Here is a 27,415-nt window from a genome sequence, read left to right on the forward strand (position 1 = left end):
GCCCTATACCACCACCCCTTTGCTGTATTGACAGGAGATGAGCTTTGTCTTTGTGGTGGCATTCTCTCCTAATACTTTTATTAATACGTTGGTATCTACTAAGTCCTTATAGTCAAGCGGCTTTTCTTAGAAGCCCTTACACCATTGTTTATGGTTGTTACATGATAGAGAAACTCTTTAATTTTCCAACCTAAAAGCATCTTAAGTTGATCTAAAAAGAAATTGCACTTGAAATCTGCCATCTCATTCTTAGTAGAAAGCTCATGATCCATGCTGAGTAGATAGAGGTATCCTTAACAGGATCTTACTTTGTCTTCTCTCTCCCTTTATAATTTCTTTCCAAGACAACTGGCCAGGGGAGTGGACAGAACAATCGGAACACGGATTATAGACCAGTTAGATATAATCAGTGGAAGTCTGCAGCTGTTTCATGAAGGAAGTACTGTGTTTTAAGGGGAAATGACACTCAATTAGGCATTAGAACTTTTGGATTCTAGTCACAGTTCTACCATCTACTATCTTTGGGGCCTTGGGCAAGTCACTTCCCCCTCTTTGGACATCGATTTTCCTATTAGTATGTTGGATGAGTAGGACTAGACAGGATTCTAGAATGTTACATCTAAAAAGGACTGAAGGCTATGTGTTGCTGAGACCAAAGACAGCCTTAGAGACAGCACTTTTTAAAAAAGCTGACTCTTGGTAACAACAGACGTGACATTTTCAAAGTTCTGTACATACTCTAAGCAAGCTTGGTGACACACTTGATGTTTAATGTAGTCTGTGCCAAATGCTAAGAGTTCATTATTTTTGACCCTGTTGCCACCTTTGTTTCTAGGGTAGTTAAGAGTATGGTTTTTGCTAATATAACCAGACCCCAGAAAGCTCCACATAGCCAGAGTGTAAATGGAGACTCAATTGGAAAGCTGGGATTCATCAGGGCCAAGTCTTGTAGCTATGATTTATAGAAAGGCAAAATGTTTTTTTGTACAATCTGATATTTGCCGCTCTGAAGCGACATCTGGAAAGAATCTGGATAGTTGCTCATTTCTGCCAAGATTTCCAAGAGTTAGATTGAGTCTGGATCTCTTGGCCTTTGGCAATTGGAAATGACCATCTTATATTAAATTTCTTCTCTCTTTCACACCTAAAGACATGACAAAGAAGAATTCGGAAGAGGGTTGATATGTGACCAAACTCAGGCAAGTGGTTTGTTAACCCTTTTCCCAATGGAGGTGGTCCCTCTCTTGGCAGTGTCTCAAAGCCCAGTGAATGTTATTATCTAGATTTAGTTCCCAGAAGCCCTCAGGAGAAAGATTCCAGGAGTTGGGCTCCTTTCTGACTGCAACCCCAAACAACAGCCAGGACCCATCAGAATGAAATAATATTCATCAGATATTGAGTTCTTTTAGACCAGGTCTTTAGAATGACACTCAGTGCCAACCATGTGCCTAGAAAACAAATCAGCACTGGTTTGCCCCCAGACTCTACTTTGGCCACCTTCTGGGAGTTTTTTTCTGAAGTCACTATCAAAGACCACAAAACCCTAATTGTTCTTCACTAGTGTACAGAAAGCCAGATCAGTCTGTCCTTTTTCTGGAGTTTTGGAGGTTGGGAAAATAAGTTCTGCCTGATATTGTTTCCACCTAAGGAATTATTTTTGAACTTAAAATGTTTCCTTCTATCGTTTATAGTGGAAAGAGTGTTAGCCTTGAAGTCAGACACTTCTGAGTTCATATCATAGCCCTACTTCTTACTATCAGGTGACCTTGGACAATGCACATTCTTTATTCCCAGCCAAACCTTTGGCCTCATATCCTCTTTCTAGTCTTCTCCCCAGTGAGTTGATCTAGTCTGTCTATGAGTTAGGAATTCCTGCTTAATTTTTCAGCTACAGAAGAACCACTCCAGTTTCCAGAGGAGGGAAAATGAAGGCATATACCCTTTCAAGTTCTAGTGATAATTTTCTCAACTCTCCATTCATTCAGCTTTCCAATTATTCTTTCCTCACTTAATCCTGTGGAAAAGGGTAGATAGAATGATTTATTTTGTGGTTACCCTAACGTGCTAGTTGGTCAGTCATGTCCTTCAGCCCAAGTTGTCTTTGCAGAGAAAGGAATTTGTGTTCAGAGAACCAAATTTGTGAACAATCAATGGGTTAATATACATAAAACATATGTGCCTGACATGTAGTAAACACTGTAAAAGAGTTGACCATTAAAATGAACTGTGACCCATGGCTTGAACTTGGAAAAAGTTTGTTCCATCAAAGCCATTTTAGTCAGTCTTCTGGGTCAGCAGCTAGTACCACCATTTCCAACTCCTACTGCCACTGTCCCACCTTTTCACAATGATTGCGTGAGATGCAAAGGAACTGGTTTCGCATCCTGTGCCACCCGGTATTTGACCCTGTAGAAAATCCCCATATACTATGAGTTTCCCATTCCTTTAGGATTTATTTATTTATTTTTGAGACAGAGTCCCTGCTTCTACCACCCAGGTTGGAGTGCAGTGGCGTGATCTCAGCTCGCTGCAGCCTCTGCCTCCCAGGTTTTAGCGATTCTCCTGCCTCAGCCTCCCAAGTAGCCAAGAGTACAGGCATGTGCCACCACTCCTGGCTAATTTTTGTATTTTTGGTAGAGATGGGGTTTCACCGTGTTGGCCAGGCTCGTCTTGAACTCCTGACCTTATGTGATCCTCCCTCCTTGACCTCCCAAAGTGCTGCGATTACAGGTGTGAGCCACCACGCCTGGTCTTATTTCTGCTATTTAAAAGGGTAGATTGTTATTCTGCTCTCAGAACCTGCTTGGAATAAGTCCTTTCATGGATTCACAAGAAGCCAATGGGGTATTAGGTAGAGCTGGCTGGGTTTCTTTACTTGGACCTGTTCTAATTCTCTTCTCAGCTCTGAAAGTTTTCTCATTAAAATTGGACTGCCAACAGTGAGTTAAGAGAGCTTGGGCCATATTCTCTTTCCTTCCTCCTTTCTTAAGAGAAACGGTAGAGTTTTCCCCAAGTTGCCTTTCCCAATCCCACTAGTTATATCTGTAGTTTATAATCCTGTTTTTAAGCTACCAATATCATCCCTTCGTTCAATAAATACTTACTAAGTTCTTACTATGGACAGGCAAAATTCTAGGCTCTGGGGATACAAACAAAACAAAAGCCATTTTTTGTAGATTATATGTTATACTGGAGATAAACAATACATCAGGTGGTGGCAAGTGCTCTGAAGAAAAAGTAAAGCAAGTTGGTGGGTTGTTCCTTTATGGAAGATGGTCAGACAAGGCTTCTGTTAATGTGTTATTTTGGCAGAGAACTGAATAAAGCAAGGGTACGAGGTATGGTAGATATCTTTGGGAAGAGCAATTCCATTAATAGGGAAAACCTAGTACAAAAGTCCAAAGCAGCATTGTGCTTGGCATGTTGAACAGCGAAGAAACCAGAGTGGCTGGGAGCAGGGATGACAGTCTGCTCCATTTGTCTTCCCAAAGCGAATAGCAGTAACACACAGCTTAATGGTCATCGTTAAAAAAGAGTTTTGAAGTGAGGCCTTTGGAGGGCCACAGACCAGAAAAAGAGGTAAGTGGATTCTTCTTACTACAGCAATTGCCAGTATTTCCACATTAAATCTTGGCTCGAATGTTTACATCTGTAGGCCAGCTTTGGGAAGAATGTTGCAATCCATGATGACTGGATTATTCAGGGTTATTCAGGCCACATTTTAATATTAGTAGGGTTATTCAGGCCACATTTTAATTTTAGAGAAGACACACAACAGGAAGTTTCCCCTTTGCTTTTCTAGGCTTTTCTTACTTAAAGGGAGTGTGGTTTGAAGGCTACCAAAAACCTTCTCTGAGCTCTGCGTACCGGCACATTGGCAAAACTGCTCTCAAATAGCTCCTTACCAATGAGCCTTTCAGTATACTTTCAGGAGACAGGGCCTGTGGACAACACTGTGTCCAGGTGGAATTGTCAGCTCTCATTATAAACCCTAGAAGGGTTATATTACCCTAGCTATCTTACAGCCTGAGTAGCTTCTTGAAGAAGAGCAACCTGCGAGGAAGGGTTTTTTTTTCCAATGAGAAGTGAATAATGTTTTATAACTGGAGGAGTGAAATCAGATCATTTAATCTGACAGAGCTTGAAGAGCCATTAAGTTCATATCACCTGATTTGCATAGCATATAACTGCTTCACTCCCCATTGCTCCAGTCTCAAAATCTCTGTTCCTTCCTCCCTTTCTCTATCCCTCTCTTCTCCCTCTTCCTGACCCTCTCTCTTTCCCTCCCTCCCTCCCTCCCTCTGTCCTCTCTCCCTCCCACCTCTTTGTGTGTTTGTGTGTTTTCTCTGTCTCTAAGGAAACATAGGTTTAAGTTCTTTTTAGGGTTCATAATAATTGCTATAACTACCACTTTTATTGAGTGCTCAGTATGTTCCAGGCTAGGTTATTTACATCAGGTATGCCTTGCTTTATTATGATTTACTTTATTGGCCTTTGTAAATATTGCATTTTTAAAAACAGTTTGAACGTTGGTGGCAATCCCGTTTCGAGCAAGTCTGTTAGCGCCATTTGTCCAATAACATGTGCTCACTTCTTGTCTCTGTGTCACATTAGGATAATTCTTGCAGTATTTCAAACTTTTATTTCCTTCTGTTGTGGTGGTATGTGATCAGTGATCTTTGATGTTACTATGTAATTGTTTTGGGGCTCCATGAACTACACCAGGACAAGATAGCAAACTTAATAAATAAATGTTGTATGCTCTGACTGCTCCATCGACCAGCTGTTCCTCGTCCCTCTCCCTCTCATGCTTCCCTATTCCCTGAGACACAACAATATTGGAATTAGGCCAGTTAAAAACCCAACAAAGGCCTCTAAGTATTCAAGTGAAAGAAGGAGTTGCTTGTCTCTCACGTTAAATCAAATGCTAGAAATGATTAAACTTAGTGAGGAAGGCATGTTGAAAGCTGAGATAGGCTGAAAGCTAGGCTTCTTGTGCCAAACAGTTAGCCAAGTTATAATATAAAGGAAAAATTCTTGAAGAAAATTAAAAGTGCTACTCCAGTGAACACACAAATGATAAGAAACCAAAATAGCCTTACTGCTGATCGAGAGAAACTTTTAGTGGTCTGGATGGAAAATCAAATCAGCCACAACATTCCCTTAAGCCATAGCCTAATTCACTGGAAGGCTGTAACTCTTCAATTCTGTGAAGGCTGAGAGAAGTAAGGAAGCTGCAAAAGAAAAGTTTAAAACAGCAGTGGTTTGTTCATGACTTTTAAGGAAATAAGCCAGTTCCATGACATAAAAGTGCGAGGTGAAGTGACAACTGCTGATGTAAAAGCTGTACTAAGTTATCCAGAAAATGCAGCTAAGATCATTGATGAATGTGGCAACACTAAAATACAAGTTTTCAATGTACATGAAATAGCCTTCTATTGGAAGAAGGTGCCATGTAGGACTTCCCTAGCTGCAAAGAAGTCAATGTCTGGGTTCAGAGTTTCACAGGACAGGCTGACTCTTTCATTAAGCACTAATGCAGCTGATGAAGCCAATGCTCATTGACCATTCTGCAAATCCTAGGGCCCTTAATAATTATGCAAACTCTACTCTGCCCGTGGTCCATATATGGAACAACAAAGCCTGAATGACAACACATCTGTCTACGGTGTGTTTTACTGAATATTTTAAACCCAATCTTGAGACCTACTGCTCAAAAGAAAAGCTCTCTTTCAAAATATTGCTGCCCATTAACAATGTACCAATCACCCAGCAGCTCTGATGGAGATGTGCAAGGAGATTAATGAATGTTGTTTTCATACCTACTAATACAACATCCATTCTGCAGCCCATGGATCAAGGAATAAATTCAACTTTCAAGTGTCATTATTTAAGAAATACATTTCATAAGACTTTAGATCCTGTAGATTGTGATTCCTCTGATGAATCTGGGCAAAGTAAATTTAAAATCTTCTGGAAAGGATTCACCATTCTAGATGTCAGTAAGAATATTCATAATTCATGGGAGGAGGTCAGAATATCAACAAAATAACAAGGGTTTGAAAAAGCTAATTTCAGCCCTCATGGATGATTTTGAGGGACTTAAGCCTTCAGTGGAGGAAGTAACTGTAGATGTGGTAGAAATAGCAAGAGAACTAGAATTAGAAGTGGAGCCTAAAGACGTGACTGAATTGTTGCCATCTCAGGATAAAAGTTCAGTGGATGAGAAGCTACTTTTTATGAATGAGCAAAGAAAATGGTTTCTTGAGATGGAATCTACTCCTGGTGAAGATGCTGTGAACATTATGGAAATGATAACCAAGGATTTAGAATATTACATAAACTTGGTTTGCTAAAGCAGTGGCAGGGTTTGAGAGGAGCGACTCCAATTTTGAAAGAAGTTCTGAGGGTAAAATGCTATCAAACAGCATGGCATGCTACAGAGAAATCTTTTGTGAAAGGAAGAGTCAACTGATGCAGCTAACTTCATGGTTGTCTTATTTTAAGAAATTGCCACAGCCACTCCAGTCTTCAGTAAGCACCATCCTGATCAATCAGCAGTCATTAACATAGAAGCAAGACAAGACCCTCCCCCAGCAAAAAAGGTATGATTTGCTGAAGGCTCAGATGATTGTGAGCATTTTTTAGCAATAAATTATTTTTAATGAAGGGATATAAATACTGTATTTTTAGGTATCATGCTATTGTATGCTTACTAGACTATAGTATAATATAAACTTCTATATGCACAGTGAAACCAGAAAAATTGTGTGGCTCACTTTATTGTGATACATATTTTAATCTGGTGGTCTGGAACCAAATCCACAATATCTCCTAGGTATGCCTGTATATTACCTTATTCAACCATCACAACAACCCTATGAGGTAGATGGTATCATTATTCTCATTCTGCAGCTGACATTTGCAAAATGCAAACTGAGCTTCAAGTTTGAGATTCCTATACTTTAAGTATCTTGCCCCTAGTTACATAGCTAGTAGGTAGCAAAGCCCCAACAAAACTGACTCTGACTCTATCCTGACTCTTTGACCTCTATTTTGTACTCTCTCTTCCCGATTATAGTTGGTGAAGGAATAAATGAAAAAAAAGAAGTTATATTATTTAATATGCTCTAAAGGGCCTGGCAGCCAAAATTTATCCATTCATTTTAAAAACTGTCATTTGAGCTGCTTTCTCTTGCCTCGTGCCCTACTCTGCGCTAGCCTCTAGAGAAGAATCAGGAAAAAAAAAGTCTGCTGTCTGGAAAGTTATGGGACTGGGGTATCTGGAACCAACTAACACTCAGGATGCAGTGTAATAAAGACTGTGGTGAAGATGTGCATTGGAGGCTATGGGAGCCCATGGAAAGGGACCTTATCTTTCTACTGGGAATCAGAGAAGTCTTCATACAGTGGGTAACACATCACGTGAGTTCTGAAAATCAGAGGAGTAGATTAATTAAGGTACAGGCTAACCTTCTGTAAGAAAGGTCCTCCTATAACAGAGGACTGTAAATTATTTGGCTTAAATACAATAGGGAGGAGTTCATTTTTCTCTCACATAAAAGTCTAGCATTGAATAGTCCAAGATCAATGGGTGTACTCCTGCCATCCTCACCACTTGGCTTCAGTTTCTTGATCCTAGATAGGTATTCCATTAGTCCCCATTTACCAGCCAGAGAGAAAGGGAAAAGAGACAGAATAGAATATAGACAGCTTCTTCATAAAAGCATGACCCAGAGGCTTTCATGCATTATTTCTACTTGTATTATGTTGTCTAAAACTTAATCACATGGCCTTACTTAGCTGCAAGGGAGACTAAGAAATGTAGGCATGGGTGCACAGCTACCACTCAGTTACTTCCATTAGTAAAAGTAAGAAAGGGAAGGTGGACAACAGTAAGCAATTAGCAGTCTCTGCCATAAAGGGTAAGAGTGAAAGTCTTCCGTGTATAAGCCACTCTGGATACATACAGGAATGAGACACCAGAGAAATTAAGTTCCACAAGAAAAGCAAATAACTAGATAACTAAGAGTCAAAAGAACTTTAATAATTCAGCATGGCTATAGTAGAGGATGAATGTAGGGAAATAGTGGAAGAGGGGACTGGAGATTTCAGGCTGTGGCCAAATTATTGAGTACCTTGTGTGCTAACTAAGGAATTTGGCCTTTGTCCCAAAGACAGTGGAGAGTCATTGAAATATTTTAAGCAGGCGAGTAACACAATTAGATTAGAGTTTAGAAAGATCACTCTGTCCGCACTTGGGGAGACAGATTAAAGGCAAGAGTGACTGGAGACAGAAGGAACAATTAGGAGACTATTATAATCATAGAGAGACATGATGAGACTCAACCAGGTCAGTGGTAGTGAGCAGAGTGGATAGATTAGAGAGACATTAAGGAAGTATAATTGATAGGACTTGGTGGCTAAATGGATGTGGGATGTGAAAGAGAGGGAGGATTTTAAGTTAATAATGTCCAGATTTTTGGCTTGGACATTGGCATTGTTTTAGGTAATAAAAAATTTTAAGGGAAGAATTATATGCATTTAATTCTAGAAATGTTGAGTTTGAGATACCTCTGGGATACCCACAAGGTAACGTTGACCAGGCAGTTAGATATATTGGTATAGAAACCAGTAGAGAAACTTGGTAGTGCCAGACATGTGAGTGAATGACACGGTTGAGAGAGCAAATGAGTGCAGATAAGTCAGATCGTTAGAAGGTTGAGCACACAATCTTGGAGAACATCAATTTGCAGAGAGAGCCAGTGAAAGAGTCAGCAGTGTTCAGAGAAGTAGAAAGGTAAAGAGAGAGGAATTTTTAGAAATGGAATGATTAAGTATGTTGAATGTTAGAGCACATTCAAAATAAAAATTGAAAAGTACCTGTTGGAGTTGGCAATTAGCAGGCTGGTGGTGATCAGTATAAAAACTGTTACAGAGGAGTGATGTGGCAGAGACAAGGTTGAGGATCAACTGGAGGATGAAAAAATGGAGACCTAACTGTCTGGAAAGTGTAGAAAAAAATGAGAGTGATGGCAGTGGGGAATCACTTGAGTTCAGATGGGAGAGACTTAAGTTCGTTTAAATGCTGTTGAGAAACAGTATTGTAAGAAAGGAGATGAATGATGGAAGAAGGTCCCTAAGAAACAGGAAGAGATGAGATGAGATCCAGAGCATAGGTAGAGGCATTCTCCTTAGAAAGTGAGGAGGAGATAAAGTAAGTTTATAAGTGTGGATGCCAATGAGTTTGTCAGTATGGGGACAAAAAGTTGAAGTTGTTTACTTCTATTTATTTATTTGTTTATTTTGAGACAGTCTCACTCTGTTGTCCAGGCTAGAGTGCAGTGGTGCAATTTGGGCTCACTGCAACCTCCACCTTCCAGGTTTAAGCAATTCTCCTGCCTCAGCCTCTGAAGTAGCTGGGATTACAGGCACGCTCCACCACGCCTGACTGATTTTTGTACTCTTAGTAGAGACAGAGTTTCATCATGTTGGGCAGGCTGGTCTTGAACTCCTGGCCTCAAGGGATCTGCCTGCCTCAGCCTCTCAAAGTGTTAGGATTACAGACATGAGCCACCACGCCCAGCCGAAGAAGTTTACTTCTAATGACCTCCCTTTTCTCTGAAGCATGAGGTGAGGCCATCTGTGAGGAAGGGTGTCTATGGTCTGGTATATCACGAATGCCTCAACAAGGATGCCTTCTAACTGAGCAAAGGGAAATAATAGATGATGAGTTTATCTTCATTAATAACACTCACTTGGGTTTAATGGGAAGAGATTGTTGGATGGAGAGATGCATGAATGGATGCCTATAAACATAATAAATATGTATTTTGTTTTCCTCCACTCGACGTTTTCAAAATAATTTTAGAAATTCAGTTCAGGATTAATTTTCTTGAATCCCATCTGCATTAAGTATATTCTCATTTGTTATTCCTTTTCATTTTTCTAGACCTACATTTTTCAGCCTTGGTATTATTTTGAAATTTTCGGCCAATAATTCTTGTTGTGGTGACTGCCCTGGGCATTGTTGGGTGTTTAGCAGGATCTCTTGCCTCTCCCCACTAGATGCCATCCCCCATTCCACACTTATGACGATAAATATTTCCACAGATGTCATGAAATGTCTCCTGGGAAACAGAATTGCCCCCAGTTGAGAGATTCTATTCAAAACCAAATGGAAGGGCACTCGAGCAGGGTGAGATTTAAGCTAGACAAATACTCATGTACATTTATCAGTCGATCATGACAGCCATACTCATAGACATGATCCTCTTTTGGCAGATTAGACAACTGAGGCTCCAAGAGGTTAAATGACTTCCCTAAGATGACAGAGGCCATAAGTGGTAGAGCTAGGGTTTGAACTCATGTGTTAGATCCCTCAAATTTAGTTTTGTTCTTCAGCAACAATAACAGATATTTTAGAGTGATGTCCTTGTTATCATGTTTTTAAAAATCAAAATAATAGTGGGAGACTTTAACACCCCAATGTCAATATTAGACAGATTAACCAGACAGAAAATTAACAAGGATATCCAAGGCTTGAACTCAGACCTGGACCAAGCAAACCTAATGGACATTTACAGAACTCTCCACCCCAAATTCACAGAATATACATTCGTCTCAGCACCACATCACACCTACTCTAAAATTGACCACATAATTGGAAGTAAATCACTCCTCAGCAAATGCAAAAGAACGGAAACCATAGCAAACAGTCTCTCAGACCACAGTGCAATCAAGTTAGAACTCAGAATTCAGAAATGAACTCAGAACCGCACAGCTTCATGGAAACTGAACAACTGGCTCTTGAATGTTGACTGGATAAACAATGAAATGAAGGCAGAAATAAAGATGTTCTTCGAAACCAACAAGAACGAAGACACAACATACCAGAATCTCTGGGACACATTTAAAGCAGTCTCTAGAGGAAAATATATAACAATAAGTGCCCACATGAGAAGCAAGGAGAGATCTAAAATTGACACCCTATCATCAAAATTTCTAGCAGAAGACAAGAAATAACTAAGATCAGAGAAGAACTGAAAGGGATAGAGACACAAAAAACCCTTCAAAAAATCAATAAATCCAGGAGCTGGTTTTTTGAAAAGATCAACAAAATAGACCACTAGCCAGATTAATAAAAAAGAAAAGAGAGAATAACCAAATAGATGCAATAAAAAACGATAAAGGGGATATCACAGATTCCACAGAAATTCAAACCATCATCAGAGATTGTTACAAACAACTCTATGCACATAAACTAGTAAACCTGGAAGAAATGGATAAATTCCTGGACACTTGCCTCCTCTCAAGCCTAAACCAGGAAGAAGTCAAAACCCTGAATAGACCAATAACAAAGTCTGAAATTGAGGCAGCAATTAAGAACCTATCACTCAAAAAAAGCCCAGGTCCAGATGGGTTCATGGCCAAATTCCACCAGACATACAAAGAGGAGCTGGGACCATTCCTTCTGAAACTATTCCAAATAATCCAAAAAGAGGGAATCCTTCCCAGATCATTTTATGAGACCAACATCATCCTGATACCAAAACCCGGCAGAGACTCAGCAGGAAAAGAAAACTTCAGGCCAATATCCATGATGAACATAGATGCAAAAATCTTCCATAAAATACTGGCAAGCCGATTGCAACAGCACATCAAAAAGCTTATCTACCATGATCAAGTACGATTCATCCCAGGGATGCAAGGCTGGTTCAACATACACAAGTCTATAAACGTAATTCACCACATAAACAGAACCAAAGACAAAAACCACATAATTATCTCAATTGATGCAGAGAAGGCCTTTGACAAAATTCAACAGCCCTTTATGCTAAAAACCCTCAATAAACTAGGTATTGATGGAACGTATCTCAAAGTAATAAAAGCTATTTATGACAAAGCAACAGCCAATATCATACTGAATAGGCAAAAACTGGAAGCACTCCCTTTGAAATCTGGCACTAGGCAAGGATGCCCTCTCTCACCACTCCTATTCAATATAGTACTGGAAGTTCTAGCCAGAGCAATCAGGCAAGAAAAAGAAATAAAGGGTATTTAAATAGGAAAGGAGGAAGTCAAATTGTCTCTATTTGCAGACGACATGATTATATATCTAGAAGACCCCATTGTCTCAGCCCGAAATCTCCTGAAACTAATAAGCAACTTCAGCAAAGTCTCAGGATACAAAATCAATGTGCAAAAATCACAAGCAGTCCTATACACCAATAACAGACTTAAAGAGAGCCACATCAAGAACGAACTGCCATTCACAATTGCTACAAAGAGAATAAAATACATAGGAATACAATTAACAAGGAACATAAAGGACCTCTTCAAGGAGAACTACAAACCACTGCTCAACGAAATGAGAGGACACAAACAGATGGAGAAACATTCCATGTTCATGGTTAGGAAGAATCAATATCGTGAAAATGGCCATACTGCCCAAAGTAATTTATAGATTCAATGCTATCCTCATCGAGCTACCTATCACTCGCTTCACAGAATGGAAAAAACCACCTTAAACTTCATATGGAACCAAAAGAGAGCCCGCATAGCCAAGTCAATTCTAAGCAAAAAGAACAAAGCGGGAGGCATCATACTACCGGTCTTCAAACTATACTACAAGGCTACAGTAATCAAAACAGCATGGTACTGGTACCAAAACAGAGATACAGACCAATGGAACAGAACAGAGGCGTTGGAGGCAACACAACATATCTACCACCATCCGATCTTTGAGAAACCTGACAAAAACAAGCAATGGGGAAATGATTCCCTGTTTAATAAATGGTGTTGGGAAAACTGGCTAGCCATATGCAGAAAGCAGAAACTGGACCCCTTCCTGACACCTTACACTAAAATTAACTCCAGATGGATTAAAGACTTAAACATAAGACCTAACACCATAAAAACTCTAGAAGAAAGTCTAGGCAAAACCATTCAGGACAGAGGCGTAGGCAAGGACTTCATGACCAAAACATCAAAACCATTGGCAACAAAAGCCAAAGTAGACAAATGGGACCTAATCAAACTCCACAGCTTCTGCACAGCAAAAGAAACACTCATTAGAGTGAATCAGCAACCAACAGAATGGGAAAAAATTTTTGCAGTTTACCCATCTGACAAAGGCTGATATCCAGAATTTACAAAGAACTAAAACAGATTTACAAGAAAAAAACAAACAAGCCCATTCAAAAGTGGGTGAAGGATATGAACAGATACTTTACAAAAGAAGACATACATGAGGCCAACAAACATAGGAAAAAATGCTCATCATCACTGGTCATTAGAGAAATGCAAATCAAAACTACATTGAGATACCATCTCACGCCAGTTAGAATGGCGATCCTTAAAAAATCTGGAGACAACAGATGCTGGAGAGGATGTGGAGAAATAGGAACACTTTTACACTATTGGTGGGAGTGTAAATTAGTTCAACCATTGTGGAAGACAGTGTGGCGATTCCTCAAGGACCTAGAAATAGAAATTCCATTTGACCCAGCAATCCTATTACGGGGCATATATCCAGAGGATTATAAATCGTTCTACTATAAGGACACATGCACATGAATGTTCATTGCATCACAGTTTACAATAGCAAAGACCTGGAACCAACCCAAATGCCCATCGATGATAGACTGGACAGGGAAAATGTGGCACATATACACCATGGAATATTATGCAGCCATCAAAAACGATGAGTTCATGTCCTTTGTAGGGACATGGATGAACCTGAAAACCATCATTCTCAGCAAACTGACACAAGAACAGAAAATCAAACAGCACATGTTCTCACTCATAGGCGAGTGTTGAACAATGAGAACATGTGGACATAGGGAGGGGAGCACTACATACTGGGGTCTGTTGGGGGGAAATAGGGGAGGGACAGCGGGGGGTGGGGAGTTGGGGAGAGAGAGCATGGGGAGAAATGCCAGATATAGGTGAAGGGGAGGAAGGCAGCAAATCACACTGCCATGTGTGTACCTATGCAACAATCTTGCATGTTCTTCACATGTACCTCAAAACCTAAAATGCAATAAAAAAAAATCAGAAGAAACTGAAAATTCAGCACAAAATTTTAAATAATATAGACGTGTATAGACTAAAATAGGAATGTTTCTTTTGACGTTCCTGTGTAATCCTATGCACTTTCCCAGAGGTTATCATTGTGATAGTTAACAATTTAATGTGTGTGCTTCTAGACCCTTTTCTTTGCAATTATAAATGACAAAGGACAGTGCATGCATACACATACAAAGCTATTTTTGAATAATAATATTATACTGTATATACTATTCTACTTTAAAATATTTAATCTTTCCACCTTAGTTCTTATAAATCTACATCACTACCTTTTAACAATTGTGTAATATTCCTCAGTGGGTGAACCACAATTTATGTAACCTTCCCATGTTAATGGTTATTTATGTAGTTTTATTATTTTCTTAATGGTACATAGAACTTGTATAAATATCAGTGTGTGTATGTGTCAGGATTTCTGCTCAATAGGGGTTCTAAAAGTAGTGAGATCAGAGGACATGCATATTTAGAATCATGATTGCTACTACCAGATTGACCCCCAATATGACTAAACCAAATCACCTTCCCAATAACAGCTTATAAAGGTGATTGTTTTTACCCACTTCTTTGTCAGTTGGGGACAATATCAATTTTTCTTAATTTATCAGTCTAATAGGCAAAATGAATTATAGTTTTATAATTATTAGTGAAGTTGATTTTTATGTTCACAAGCTATTTCATTTTCTTTTCCTTTGCATGTCTTTTTCAATGCCTGTTTTTCTGTTGGCAGGTAGTCTTTTTCTTACTTACTTGATATTAACTAATTTATTATGTGTGTTGCAAATATTTTCCCCTAATTTATTGGTTACTCTGAGACTTTTTAATGATATCTTTTACCTTAAAGAAATTACAATGTTTATAAGTCTAGGCTGTCATTGTTTTCCATGATAGCTCCTATGTTTTTATTTTGCTTAAGAAAGCCTATTTGTGTTGTTTTATATTTTATAGTAGAAATCTAATGTGGAAAATTGACTATTCATTTGGTAAAATTGGAATTATCTCTTATCTCACACCACACACAAAAATAAATTCCAAGCAAAATATATATAAATGTGAAAATTAGGAAATAGTACTTAGAAAAATATTTTCATGATCTTCTTATAGAGATATTGCTGAAAAACATTTGTGAGCAAAATGGTACTCTTCAAACTGATGGTGTGAGTATAAATTGTTATAATCTTTTCATAACTAGCTTTATAAAGGTATAGGGCTATAACTGCATGTTTAAAGTGTACGATTTTATAAGTTTTGACATATGTATACACCCATGAAACCATCACCACAATCAAGAGAATGAACATATCCATCACTCCCAAAAGTTTCTCCTTGTCCCTTTCAAATCCTCCCCCCTCCAACCTACCCCCACACTATACTCTTCACCTAAGGCAACCACTCATCAGTTCTGTCAGTATAATTTGTGTTTTCTAAAGTTTCGTATAAATGGAATCATGTAGTTTATACTTCTTTTTTTCTGGCTTCTTTGGTTCGGCATAATTTTTCTGAGATTAATTTGTTATAATGAGTCAATAGTTCATTCCTATTTATTCCTGAGTAGTATTCCATCATATATACCACAATTTGGTTGTCTATTCACTAGTTAATGGACATTTGGGTTGTGTCCACTTTGTGTCTGCTGCAAACATTTGTGTACAGTCTGTATGATTATACGTTTTCTTTCTTCTTGAGTAAACATGAAAAAGTAGAAATGACCTGGTCACATAGTAATTATACATTTAATTTTTTACATAAATGCAAAACTCTTTTCCTAAGTAATTGTACCATTATACTTTCTGGAAGAGACTATAAAACTCATGTTAATTTTGTATATATTTGGTGAAATCCTCCAATTAAAGGTTTCTTCTTTGGAAGTTTTTAAACTCTGAATTGAAATTTGTTAATGGTTATAGGACCTTCAAATGATCTATTTCATTGGGTGGTTTTTTCTTTTTTTAATTCATTATGACATTGTATTATTTTACATTCCCATCAGCAATGAAAGTTCCAGTTCCTCCATATTCTTTTCAACATGTGGTATGGTCAGTCTTTAAAAAATGTCAACCATTCTAATAGGTGTACAGTGGTATCATATCATAGTTTTAACTTGCATTTCTCTATGGACCTAATGATGTTGAATGTGTTCTTTATTATGTTTGTCATTTATATGCTTTCTTTGGTAAAGTATGTATTTAAATATATATTGCTTATTCTTTAAAAACTGATTTACTTTTTTTTATTGAGTTACTGAGTTTGGGAGTCCTTTATATAATATATAAATAAAATGCAAGTCCTTTATCAGACCTATGATTTACAGATATTTTAACTCAGCCTGTGGTTTTTCCTTTCATTCTTAACAGTGTCTTTTGGAAAATCATAAGTTTTTAAATTTGATGTTCAGTTTATTGATTTCTTTCTTTTATGAATCATTGCATCTAAGAAATCTTTGCCTAACCTAAGATTACAAAGATTTTTTTCTCCCAGAAATTTTATAGTTTCAGCTTTAAAATTTGATTATAGTCCATTCTGAGTTAGTTTTCTTATGTGGTATATGAATTGAAGTTTCTTTTTTTGCCTGTGTAGGTCACATTATTCCAGTACCATTGCTGTCCTTTTTCCACTGAATTGCCTTTGTAAAATAGGGAAATAAATTTATCTATATAAGTGTGGGTCTATTTTGGGCTATTTTGTTCCATTGATCTATTCATCTATCTTGACACTAGTGCCACACTGTCTTAATTATTAGCTTCATAATAAGACTTGAAATCAGGTACTGCCAGCCTTCCAACGTTGCTTTTCTTCTTCAGGATTGTTTTGGCTATTCTAAGTTCTTTGCATGTCCCTGTACATTTTTAAATCAGCTTGTCCATGTCTATATACAAGCTTACTGATATTTGGGTTGTGTTCCATCTGTAGATTAATTTTGGGAGAATTTATATATTAACAATATTGAGTCTTTCTACCTGTGAACAAAATATATTTCTGTTTATCTAGATTTTCTTAATATTTCTCAGCAATATTTTGAAGATTTTAGTGTACAACATCTCTTTGGCACTTTGCCTTACAAACTCTCACTTCCTTGCCTTTCCCATACTCCCAACTCAGTCTTCTCAATGTAGGAATACTACTGGGCTCCACTTGGATTCCGCTTCCTGCACTGTGGCCTGCAAAACTCCAAGATGGGACAATCATAGGGCTGACCTCATTGGTTTATTTTCTGTCTCTCAGGATTCACTGTCCTTCACTGCTGGATTTCCAATGCCTTTAAAACTATTGTAGCATGTATTTTTCCTAGTCTTTTTTTGTTTGTTTTTTACTTGTTTCAGGCTGAACAAGTAAAACTAGTTTTTGTGCCTTATCTTGGCAGGAATAAGAAGTAGCTGTTAGTAGTAGCATTTTAGTAGTAGTAGTTAGTAGCTGTTAATAGTAGTAGCGTTTTTAGGTGACAATTTGGCCTTTTACATTAGAATTGTAAATGTATTTGTCTTTTGACTCAGCAATTCCAGTCCCTCTTCTAGGTGGTAGAGATAGAGCCAGTGAACATGACAGACATGCTTTTATATTGTGTAAAATCTAGCTTGGAGACAGACAGCAAACAAAATAAATACTTAAAAAATGTTCTATGTTAGAAAGTGATAGGAAATACTGAAGAGAAAAAAATTAAACATGGAAGGGAGATAGGAAGGGTTGGGTGGAGGGAGGCATGTCAGTGTTTTCAGTGTGTTGACCTGGAAGGGCTTACAGAGAAGAGCATATTTGATTAGATATCTGGAAGATCTGGAAGAATGGATATCTGGAGGAAGATCAGTCTGCATGGAAGAAACAGTCAGTGCAAAGGCCTCATGTATTTCATGAATAGCAAGGAATATTTGTAACAACTACTACAGTGTTTGAGCAGATGCTCATGAAATGGTAGCTCTTTAGACTATTATTTCTAATGATGGTGGAATTAGGAATATGACCTAGCACTCTATGACCTCAACATTAATCTGCTTGCTGTTGTTACATTTTTTCTTTATTACTATCATGAGGCATATACTCATGGCTTGTGATTGTTCATACATTGTTTCTTATCATTGTCCAGCTTTTACACAGGTTTGCCTTGTGTTCTCAATCATGTTATTTCCATGCCTGTGTAGTCTGTGTTAACCATTGCCTGATGGGATATTGGGCTCTGACATTTCTCTTTACACTAATCTTTGCGGTTCATTTTGTTAGTCTCACTGGCTAGACAGTGGTCCCCTTTCTCCATCACATACGTGTGTCATCCCGAAGTGTGTGCATTCTGGCTGAAAGGTAGGTCTCCATGGAGACTGGAAAATCCTTAGGTACACATGAGACATTGTATAAAAATTCTAATCACAGCTCCATCTGCACACCTTCAGCACTTCTTTATAGCATCCAAGGCACTCTGTTGTTGCTTTTTAATTTTATTACTTTTTTATTGAATAGGTAATGTGCCATGGCATGAAATTATAAAAGAACAAAGTGACATCGGAGGGAAAACTCAATTGTTCTCCCTCTATTCCCCAGCCAATCATTATTTCTAACTTGAGACAATGTAATCAGATTCTTTGGTATCCCTTCAGTACTACTGAGGGCATATGTGTCTATGGGTGTGAAGTTGTGTTTAGTCTCCTTCCATGTCCCACTCTCACCCACAGAAGGCACCTCAACAGCCCCTTTCATTTCATTCTTACCACACCCTGTGAAGTTGGTAATGCTGTCCGTATGTTACTGATGAGAAAGCTGAGGCTCAAAGAAGGGAAGTGACTTGCCTAAGGTCTCCCAGGAAGGAAGTGTAAAATCCAGGACTGATGTCATCGTTTATATGCATTTTTTCTTCCACACTGAGAACTGCCAGATTCTGTACCTTGAGCATGGTACAATATATCTAAACACTGACTGGTAGCTAGAGTGATTAAGAAAATCTCTCTGATTCTTTGAGTCATATTAGTATTCATGTGGTAGACTCTAGATATAAGGCCAGCAGTCATCAACTCAACTGGTGGGTAGCATTTAGAAGACAAAAACTTAACCTAATTATTCTCTAGATATCTTCCTTCTTTCTCCGCAGATCTATTTAGGTCCACCTGAGGAAAGTGCTGCACCCCCAGTGCCTCCGCCTCGGGTGACAGCAAGAAGGCACAAACCAATCACGATTTCAAAGCGCCTGCAGCGGGAAAGGACGGTTTTCTATACTTCTCCCCTGGATGAAAGCGAAGGTCAGTACTGAGGTTCACCCTTAGCTTTTGAGTGGTGATTAGACACAAAGAGGATATCGAAGGATAGAAGAATTGGCATGACCACTTTTCTCTCTATAAAAGTAAACTTTTCCTGACTCCTGAGCTTAAAAGCAGCCAGGGTTTGTAGTTTGTAGTTTGTAGGGAAGGCTTAATTCCCTCTCTGAGCACAAACTACAAATCCAGGCTTGATTAAGATGGCAATGAACTTGTAAAGGAAGTTAACATGTGGAGGATTCCCATAAGGCCAGTGGAAGATCCAAGGTGTTCTTAGATTTATGCCCCAATACATTGAAATGGGTGAGCAAGGTGAATGTTGAGAAATTTTAAATTCAAGTATAGTAAACATGGATTAGATAACTACTATGTGCCAGTTACTGTGCTAGGTGAAATTAAGATACGTTGCCTGGCCTCAGAGGAGAAGTGGAGACATAGATAAGTGAACAAATAAATACCTTCAGTGCAATAATTGCTAGCGTGGAGATGATACCCATTCTAAGTGGGCCTCTGCCCTCGCTACTCCACTAAGACCACTTTTGTCAGGTTTGTCAGTAATTTCCATGAGGCCAAACCGAATAGCTACAACATTGTTCTCATCATACTCAGTTTGTGAGTAGCATTTGACACAGTTGACTAACTCCTCCTTCTTGAAACGCTTTATTCATTTGGCTTTCAGGATACCAAATTTTCCTTTAATCTCACCAGATAATCCATCTCAGTCTTCTCTCCTGGGTTCCCTTCTCTTCCCAACTTTACACGTCAGAAGGTTCCAGAGCTTTTTTCTTAGTCCTATTCTCTGTTCGTGTTCCTTTCCTGTGTGATCTCATTAAGTTTCATGGTTTTACATATCATTTAAATGCTAAAGATGATTTTCAAATTTATCTAAGACTGGTATCTTTTCTCTTTTGCCATATCAAAGTTCCTGCTCAACAGTTCTCCTTGGATGACTCATGGGCATCTCAATTTACACTATGCAAAACGTAACTGTTGATCCCCTACTCTTTCTTAGCCTGCTCCTACTCTGGTCTCTCATCTAAGTAATTGGCAGCAGAAGTCATCCAGGTGCTAAGGTTAAGAACTTTGGAATCATCCTTGGTTAGCCCTTTCCCTTTTTTCCTTCACATTGAATCCATTAGCAATTCCTGTCAGCTCTACTGCACATTATATGCTAACTTCTAATACTGCCCACTGCTTCTATTACTGTGAACCATTATCATCTCTTACCTGGTATCATTGCTTGCTTTCTTCCTCGCCTATAATTCATTATCCCTGGCAACCAATAACATGTACATCCTTTAAAATATGGAAATCAGGATTCTGCAAGCCTCCCGAGTGCATGTCGGCAGCCGATTCCCTTGGTGTCTGAATCACCGACCTCTCTACCCCACTGTATTTCCAAAATGTGGCTTTCTAACAAGCTGACGCTGGACAAGCTGGAAGTAAAAGGGAAGCGGGTCGTTATGAGAGTCGACTTCAATGTTCCTATGAAGAACAACAAGATAACAACCAATCAGAGGATTAAGGCTACTGTCCCAAACATCAAATTCTGCTTGGACAATGGAGCCAAGTCAGTAGTTTTTATGAGCTACCTAGGCCAGCCTGATGGTGTCCCTATGCCTGACAAGTATTCCTTAGAGCCGGTTGCTGTAGAACTCAAATCTCTGCTGGGCAACGATGTTCTGTTCTTGAAGGACTGTGCAGGCCCAGAAGTAGAGAAAGCCTGTGCCAACCCATCTGCTGGGTCTGTCATCCTGCTGGAGAACCTCCGCTTTCATGTGGAGGAAGAAGGGAAGGGAAAAGATTCTTCTGGGAACAAAGTTAAAGCCGAGCCAGCCAAGCTAGAAGCTTTCTGAGCTTCACTTTCCAAGCTAGGGGATGTCTATATCAATGATGCTTTTGGCACTGCTCACAGAGCCCACACCTCCATGGTAGGAGTCAGTCTGCCACTGAAGGCTAGTGGTTTTTTGATGAAGAAGGAGCTAAACTACTTTGCCAAGGCCATGGAGAGCCCACAGTGACCCTTCCTGACGATCCTGGGTGGAGCTAAAGTTACAGACAAGATCCAGCTGATCAGTAATATGCTGGACAAAGTCAATGAGATGATTATTGATGGTGGAATGGCTTTAACCTTCCTTAAGGCACTCAGCAACATGGAGATTGCCACTTTTCTGTTTGATAAAGAGGGAGCCAAGATTGTCAAAGACTAATCCAAAGACTAATGTCCAAAACTGAGAAGAATGGTGTGAAGTTTACCTTGCCTTTTGACTTTGTCACTGCTGATAAGTTTGATGAGAATGCCAGGACTGGCCAAACCACTGTGGCTTCTGGCATACCTGCTTGCTGGATGGGCTTGGACTGTGGTCCTGAAAGCAGCAAGAAATATGCTGAAAACTGTCACTTGGGCTAGGTAGATTGTGTGGGATGGTCCTGTGGGGGTATTTGAATTGGAAGCTTTTGCCCGGGGAACCAAAGCCCTGATGGACGAGGTGGTGAAAACCACTTCTAGGGGCTGCATCACCATCATAGGTGGTGGAGACACTGCTACTTGCTGTGCCAAATGGAACATGGAGGATAAAGTCAGCCATGTGAGCACTGGGGGTGGTGACAGTTTAGAGCTCCTGGAAGGTAAATTCTTTCCTGGGGTGGATGCTGTCAGCAATATTTAGTACTTTCCTGCCTTTTAATTCCTGTGCACAGCCCCTAAGTCAACTTAGCATTTTCTGCATCTCTACTTGGCATTAGGTAAAACTTTTGATGTCAAGATTCAGCTAGTGGTCAAGAGATAGTGCCAGGAACATTTAAAGGGTTGTACAGCATCTCAGGTCATCTTTACTGCACCCTGGATTTGCCTACATTCTTCAAGATCCCATTTGAATTTCTTAGTGACTAAACCACTGTGCATTCTAGAGTACATATATTTATATTTTGCCTGTTAGTGAGCTGTGTTAGCTTAGTTCTCTTTTGATGTAGCTTACTCTGATTAGCTTTGTCACTGGTTGACTGCTCACCGTGGAAACAAGACGAAATTGCATTCGTAGGCAGAGAGATAAAATTGTTGATTCATTAAGTAAACAAAAAAAGTGTCCACTGAAATCGTGAAAAAAAAAAAAAAATGGAAATCAGATGACATCATTCCTTCTGTGCCAAATTTTCGGTAACCTCCCTTCATATCTAGAATAAAATTTGCAGTTTATTCTTCATTATGTGACTGTCGCTTATTTCTCTGACCTTCATTTCTGAACTTTGTTCTCTCACTGTCTCTTTTGCTGTCTGCTCTAGTCTCATTGGTCTTGCAGGTCCTCATATGTGTCAAACTTACCTAAGGGCCTTTACATTTGCTATTCTCTTGACCCTAAACATTCTTCCTCCAGAACTTCACAAGGCTCACTCTTTCATTCAGATGTCTAATAAATGCCATCTTCTCAAGCAACCTTTTCGTAACATTCTACTTAAATAGTTCTTTCTCCTCCTCCAATCACTCTATCCCTTTATACGACTTTAGGTTACTCATGTCTCCTGCTACTGTTTGTTCACGTGTTTATTATCCCTCTTTCCCGTTAGAATGTAAAATCTATTTGATTACCAGGCCCTAGAACAACTCCTGGTACATATATCATGTATTCAGTAAATATTCTGAGAATGGAGATTATCACTTAGCTTAAGGGATCAACTCTTTCATAAAGGAGGTGAGCTGGCATTCAGGAGAAAGTAGAAGGGAACATTGAATGCCTGTCTGTTGTTCCATAGTCTCAGTTTTACAGAATGGATTTATTTGTTTACTTATAGTCTCCCCAAATATGAACTCTATTCCAGTAGAAACTTGTTTTTTTCACACCGTATCCACAGCATGAGCACAGCACCAGGCATATAGTAAGTCCTTAATAAATGAGTGCAAAAAATGAATGAACTGGGTGTCAGTAGAGAGAAGGTCTAATTTAATCCTGGCTACTAGCCAGCGGAATAACTTCAGCTAGTCACTTCCCCTCTCTGGGCCTCAATTTGTCCCTCTGTGGTGATGAGGACTTCGGTCCAGAAGATCTCCAATGAGGTTACCCAGTCTAGACATTTATTTTGTATTTTTAACTTTTTAAAAAACTGAGATAAAATTCACATACCATGAAATCCAGCCTTTTAAAACAAATATTTAATGGTTTTTAGTATATTTTGTGCAACCATCTTATTCCAGGACATTTTTCATCATCCCAGAAACCCCATACTTTTGAATGTACTCCTCCCCCAACCTCTGACAGTTACTGATCTACTTTCTGCCTCTACAGATTTGCCTATTCTGAACATTTCATGTAAATGTAATCATAGAATATGTGGACTTCTGTGGTTGACTTCTGACTCTTACCATAATATTTTCAAGGTTCATTCACATTGTAGAATGTATCAGAACTTCATTCTTTTTTATGGACAAATAATATTCCTTTGTATAGATGTAGCACATTTTATTTATCCATTGATCAGTTGATGGTCACTTGGGTTGTATTCATTTTTTGGTTATTATAAATAACGCTGCTGTGAACATTCATGCACAGGATTTTGTGTGGATGTCTGTTTTTAATTATCTTGGGTATATACCTAAGACTGGAATTGTAGGTTGTATGGTCAGTCTATATTAAAATGTTTCAAGAATTGCCAGTCTGTTTTCCAAAGCAGCTGTACCATTTTACTTTTCCACCAGCAATGAATGAAGGCTCCAGTTTCTCCACATCCTTGCCAACATTTTGTATAGTCTGTCTTATTTATTCTAGCCATCCTATGTGGGTCTGAATCATAATCTTACTTAATGTTCAACACTCCTATGTGAGGTAGGTATGCTGAACTCTGTTTTATAGTGAAGACAATGGAAGCTCAAAGATGATGAGTAGTTTCCCAACTAACGCAGCTACTAAATGGCAGAACAATTTGCACCCATCTGTCTTATCCCAAGGCTTATTTATTTATTATAATATTGCACATCCTGTAACCTCTCTGAACACTGTTCTGAGAAGGAACCAATCCTACTTACCAGTAGCATCTCATTATCTTACTCTGAAATTTGTTATTCCTTTTGTATATAGTATGTCAGTGACTCCTTTCACCCTCGCCATGGACTCCATCACACCTCCATAACTAAGCCCTGATTATTCCACTTCTTTAACCTCTCTAGGATCTGTCTCCCTTTTCTGATGCAGCTCTAGTTTGGATCCTTTTCATCAGCAGTCCCCTAGCTGGTCTCTCTGCCACCTGTCTTTCTAGTCCAACCTACTTTTCATAATGAACCCAAAGGGATGTTTAAAAATGCATATTTGATAATGCCACTTCTCCCCAACCCAGTCCCCTGTTCCCCAAAATCATTGTCTTCTGTGACTCAAAGGCAGAGTCCACACTCTTTATGAAGAGAGAGTTCATTGCTCTGTCAGGTAATGCAAGTTCAGTGCCATCCCCTTTCCCTAACCAGCCATCCATTTCTATAGGAAAACACATAGATGAGCCTCAGGAACTTCAAAGAACTGGGAGTGAATCAGGATCAGACATGAGCATGGTATTCCTGAGCATGGCATTCATGGCCTTCATGAATAGGCCCCAACCTATTTCAACAACCTCACCTCCAGCTACCCACACCTTTTCATCTATAATTGGTGCCTACACTCAAGCCAAACCAAACTTTTTATTGTATTTTCTTAGGCAAACTATGATCTTTCACTCCTCCAAGTTTTTTGTTTGAATGCCCTTTCTAGTTTGCTCTATCTTTTGGAATTCTTCAAGGCCCAGATCAAAAGTTGCCTCTTTTCTAAAGACCCTCTCTAATCCTTCCAGTCAGTATTAGTACTGTCTTACTCCTAGCACTTATTTGCAGGAATCTACATGTATTATAATAATTGATTTATTTCTATTACTGGACTAGTGTGTATCCTCTCAAAGCTTCTCCCCACCTCTTACCCACCCATAGAAGAGAGGCCTCCACTTTAAGGGTTAGCCCTGTGCCTATTTATGAGGCCTCCCTGTCTGATCCTGATTCACTCCCAGTTCCTTGAAGTTCCTGAGGCTCATCTGTGTGTTTTCCTATAGAAATGGATGTCTGGTTAGGGGAAGGGGATGGCACTGAACTTTCATCACCTGACAGAGCAATGAGCTCTCTCTTCAGAAAGAGTGTGGACTCTGGAAACAGACTTCAAGATTTGGAACTTGGCATTGCCACTTAGTAACTTTGTGACATGGACACTCTGTGTGCCTTAGATTCCTTATCTGTAAAATGGGACCAATAAGCATGTACTACTTTATAGAGCTGTTTTGAGGATTATATGAGATAATCCAGGTAAAGTATTTAAAACAGGGCCTGCCTTGGTGTAGGTTCTTAAATAATGGTGTGTGTTATCTTTATCACTATTATTCTCATTATTACTATCATTGTCACTATTATCATTATTTTTATTCACCATACCCCAGAACCTGGAAATAGTTTCCCTGCTGAAAGGCCTAGCTCCAAAGTCATCATGGCTTCTATCATTACATTTCCTATTTTCCCAAGCCAGCAGAAGATACTTTCCCATGTGGAAGGGAGCAACCTCTCTAAGGCTGTATATGTGTATCCTCTTTATGAAAATTGGCCCTCTTGAGATGGTGATAATACTCTATGGCCTGTAGGGCACAGGCAACTCTTGATGTCTTCCCTAAGGGAAAGCAGAGATGGAGTCTCTCAGCCAGAAGAAAATATTCAGACAGGAACATGCAGCTGAGATGTTGGGCTAAAGCACGTGAGGGAAAGAATTTATGTCATCGTGCACATTCTTTGGAGAGCGTAGATGTGCTTGAGTTACTCCTGAATGCTGTATGTTTAAAGATGGCCTCTGTCACAAGGCATGTCCTGGAAGCCAGAGGCTCTAGTTACTTGGCACTCTTGTGCTCATGTTCATGCCATTATTTGTGAGCCTTTGGTTAATTTTTTTGTTTGATGGCCTCTGTCTGATTGCCTTTGCGCTAGGGTTAATAAAAAAGGGCTATGTGTGTACTTTGGGACGAAATTAGGGAGACTGCAGGGGAATTCCCCTTGGTTCCAGCCCCTTTGGCAGTGGCATCAGTGATTACTGGCAGATTCCCAAGGAGAATAAAACTGTCTTGGGGCAAAAGTCTTTGCAGTAAGGCTTCCCCCATGGAAACTCTTGCCTCACTGCCCACCTGCCACATAATAGTTTAAATAATAACCAGCAATTAATGAGTGTCTGTTATGTGCCAGGCACTGAAATAAGTATGCCATCTCCTGTGATCCTTACCACAACCTCATGAGACCGGTATTCTTTATTATTCCCATTTTACTGAGGAGAGAATTTAAGGTACAGAGAGAATAGGGAACTTGTCCAAGGTCTCACAGTTGTTAAGAAGCAAAGCTGAGATTCAGACCTGGCCACCTGGCTTCAGGGCCTGCATTTCTTTTAATATTTTATTATGAAGAATTCCAAATGTAAACAGAAATTGAAAACAAACATATTGAACTCCCCACATTTCAGCATTTAAAAACACATACCCAGTCTTATTTCATCTATACCCCTACCCCCAAACTATTCATCATGTCATTTCATTTGTAAATGTTTTAGTATATATCTCTAAAAGAAAGGAACTCTTTTAAAAGCAAAACCACAATATCATCATCATACCTAAAAGAAAACAAAACAGTGATTCCTTAGGATCAGCTATCCAGTCAGTATCCACATTCTCCTATTATCTAATTTTGTTTTTAAAAAATCAGGATCTAAATAAGATCCATGTATTGCAATTGGTTGATATATACCTCAGGTTTCAATTTGCTGGCAGAACCTCTCTTCTTAACCACTACACTCTAAGTTTTTTATGCCTGTGGAAGGTGACAGTTTCTTTACAGCAGGCATTCTCAGTTTGGGGTTTATGGTCAGCTTCAGAAGGCTCTGTGAATCACTTAAAAATTAGTTTTCAAAATTTTTGCTTTATTTGTGTGGGTTAATTTTTCTAGAGAGATGGTCTCTGGGTCTCATTAGGGTCTCCAAACCTTTAAGTAAGTCTCAGAACCACTGAAAAACATGTACTAATGTCAGAGGAAATTGTAGACCACAAAAGCTGGGGGAGAACAG

The 27,415-nt window shown here is 39.1% G+C and overlaps 1 protein-coding gene and 1 pseudogene across 1 annotated transcript in view; both read left to right on the plus strand.

The window, feature by feature from the left end:
- Positions 1–27,415, plus strand: part of OPHN1 (oligophrenin 1) — a 389,272-nt gene that overhangs the window by 341,334 nt on the left and 20,523 nt on the right. The window contains exon 20 of the mRNA XM_012460837.3: positions 19,160–19,307. Within this exon, the coding sequence (XP_012316260.1) occupies positions 19,160–19,307 (148 nt within the window). The remainder of the gene's footprint in view (positions 1–19,159; positions 19,308–27,415) is intronic.
- On the plus strand, positions 20,726–21,991 carry LOC105722988 (phosphoglycerate kinase 1-like; annotated as a pseudogene).

This window comes from Aotus nancymaae, unplaced genomic scaffold (genome assembly GCF_030222135.1).
Source record: "Aotus nancymaae isolate 86718 unplaced genomic scaffold, 86718_ANA_hifiasm-v0.15.2.pri h1tg000081l, whole genome shotgun sequence".
Taxonomy (NCBI): domain Eukaryota; kingdom Metazoa; phylum Chordata; class Mammalia; order Primates; family Aotidae; genus Aotus; species Aotus nancymaae.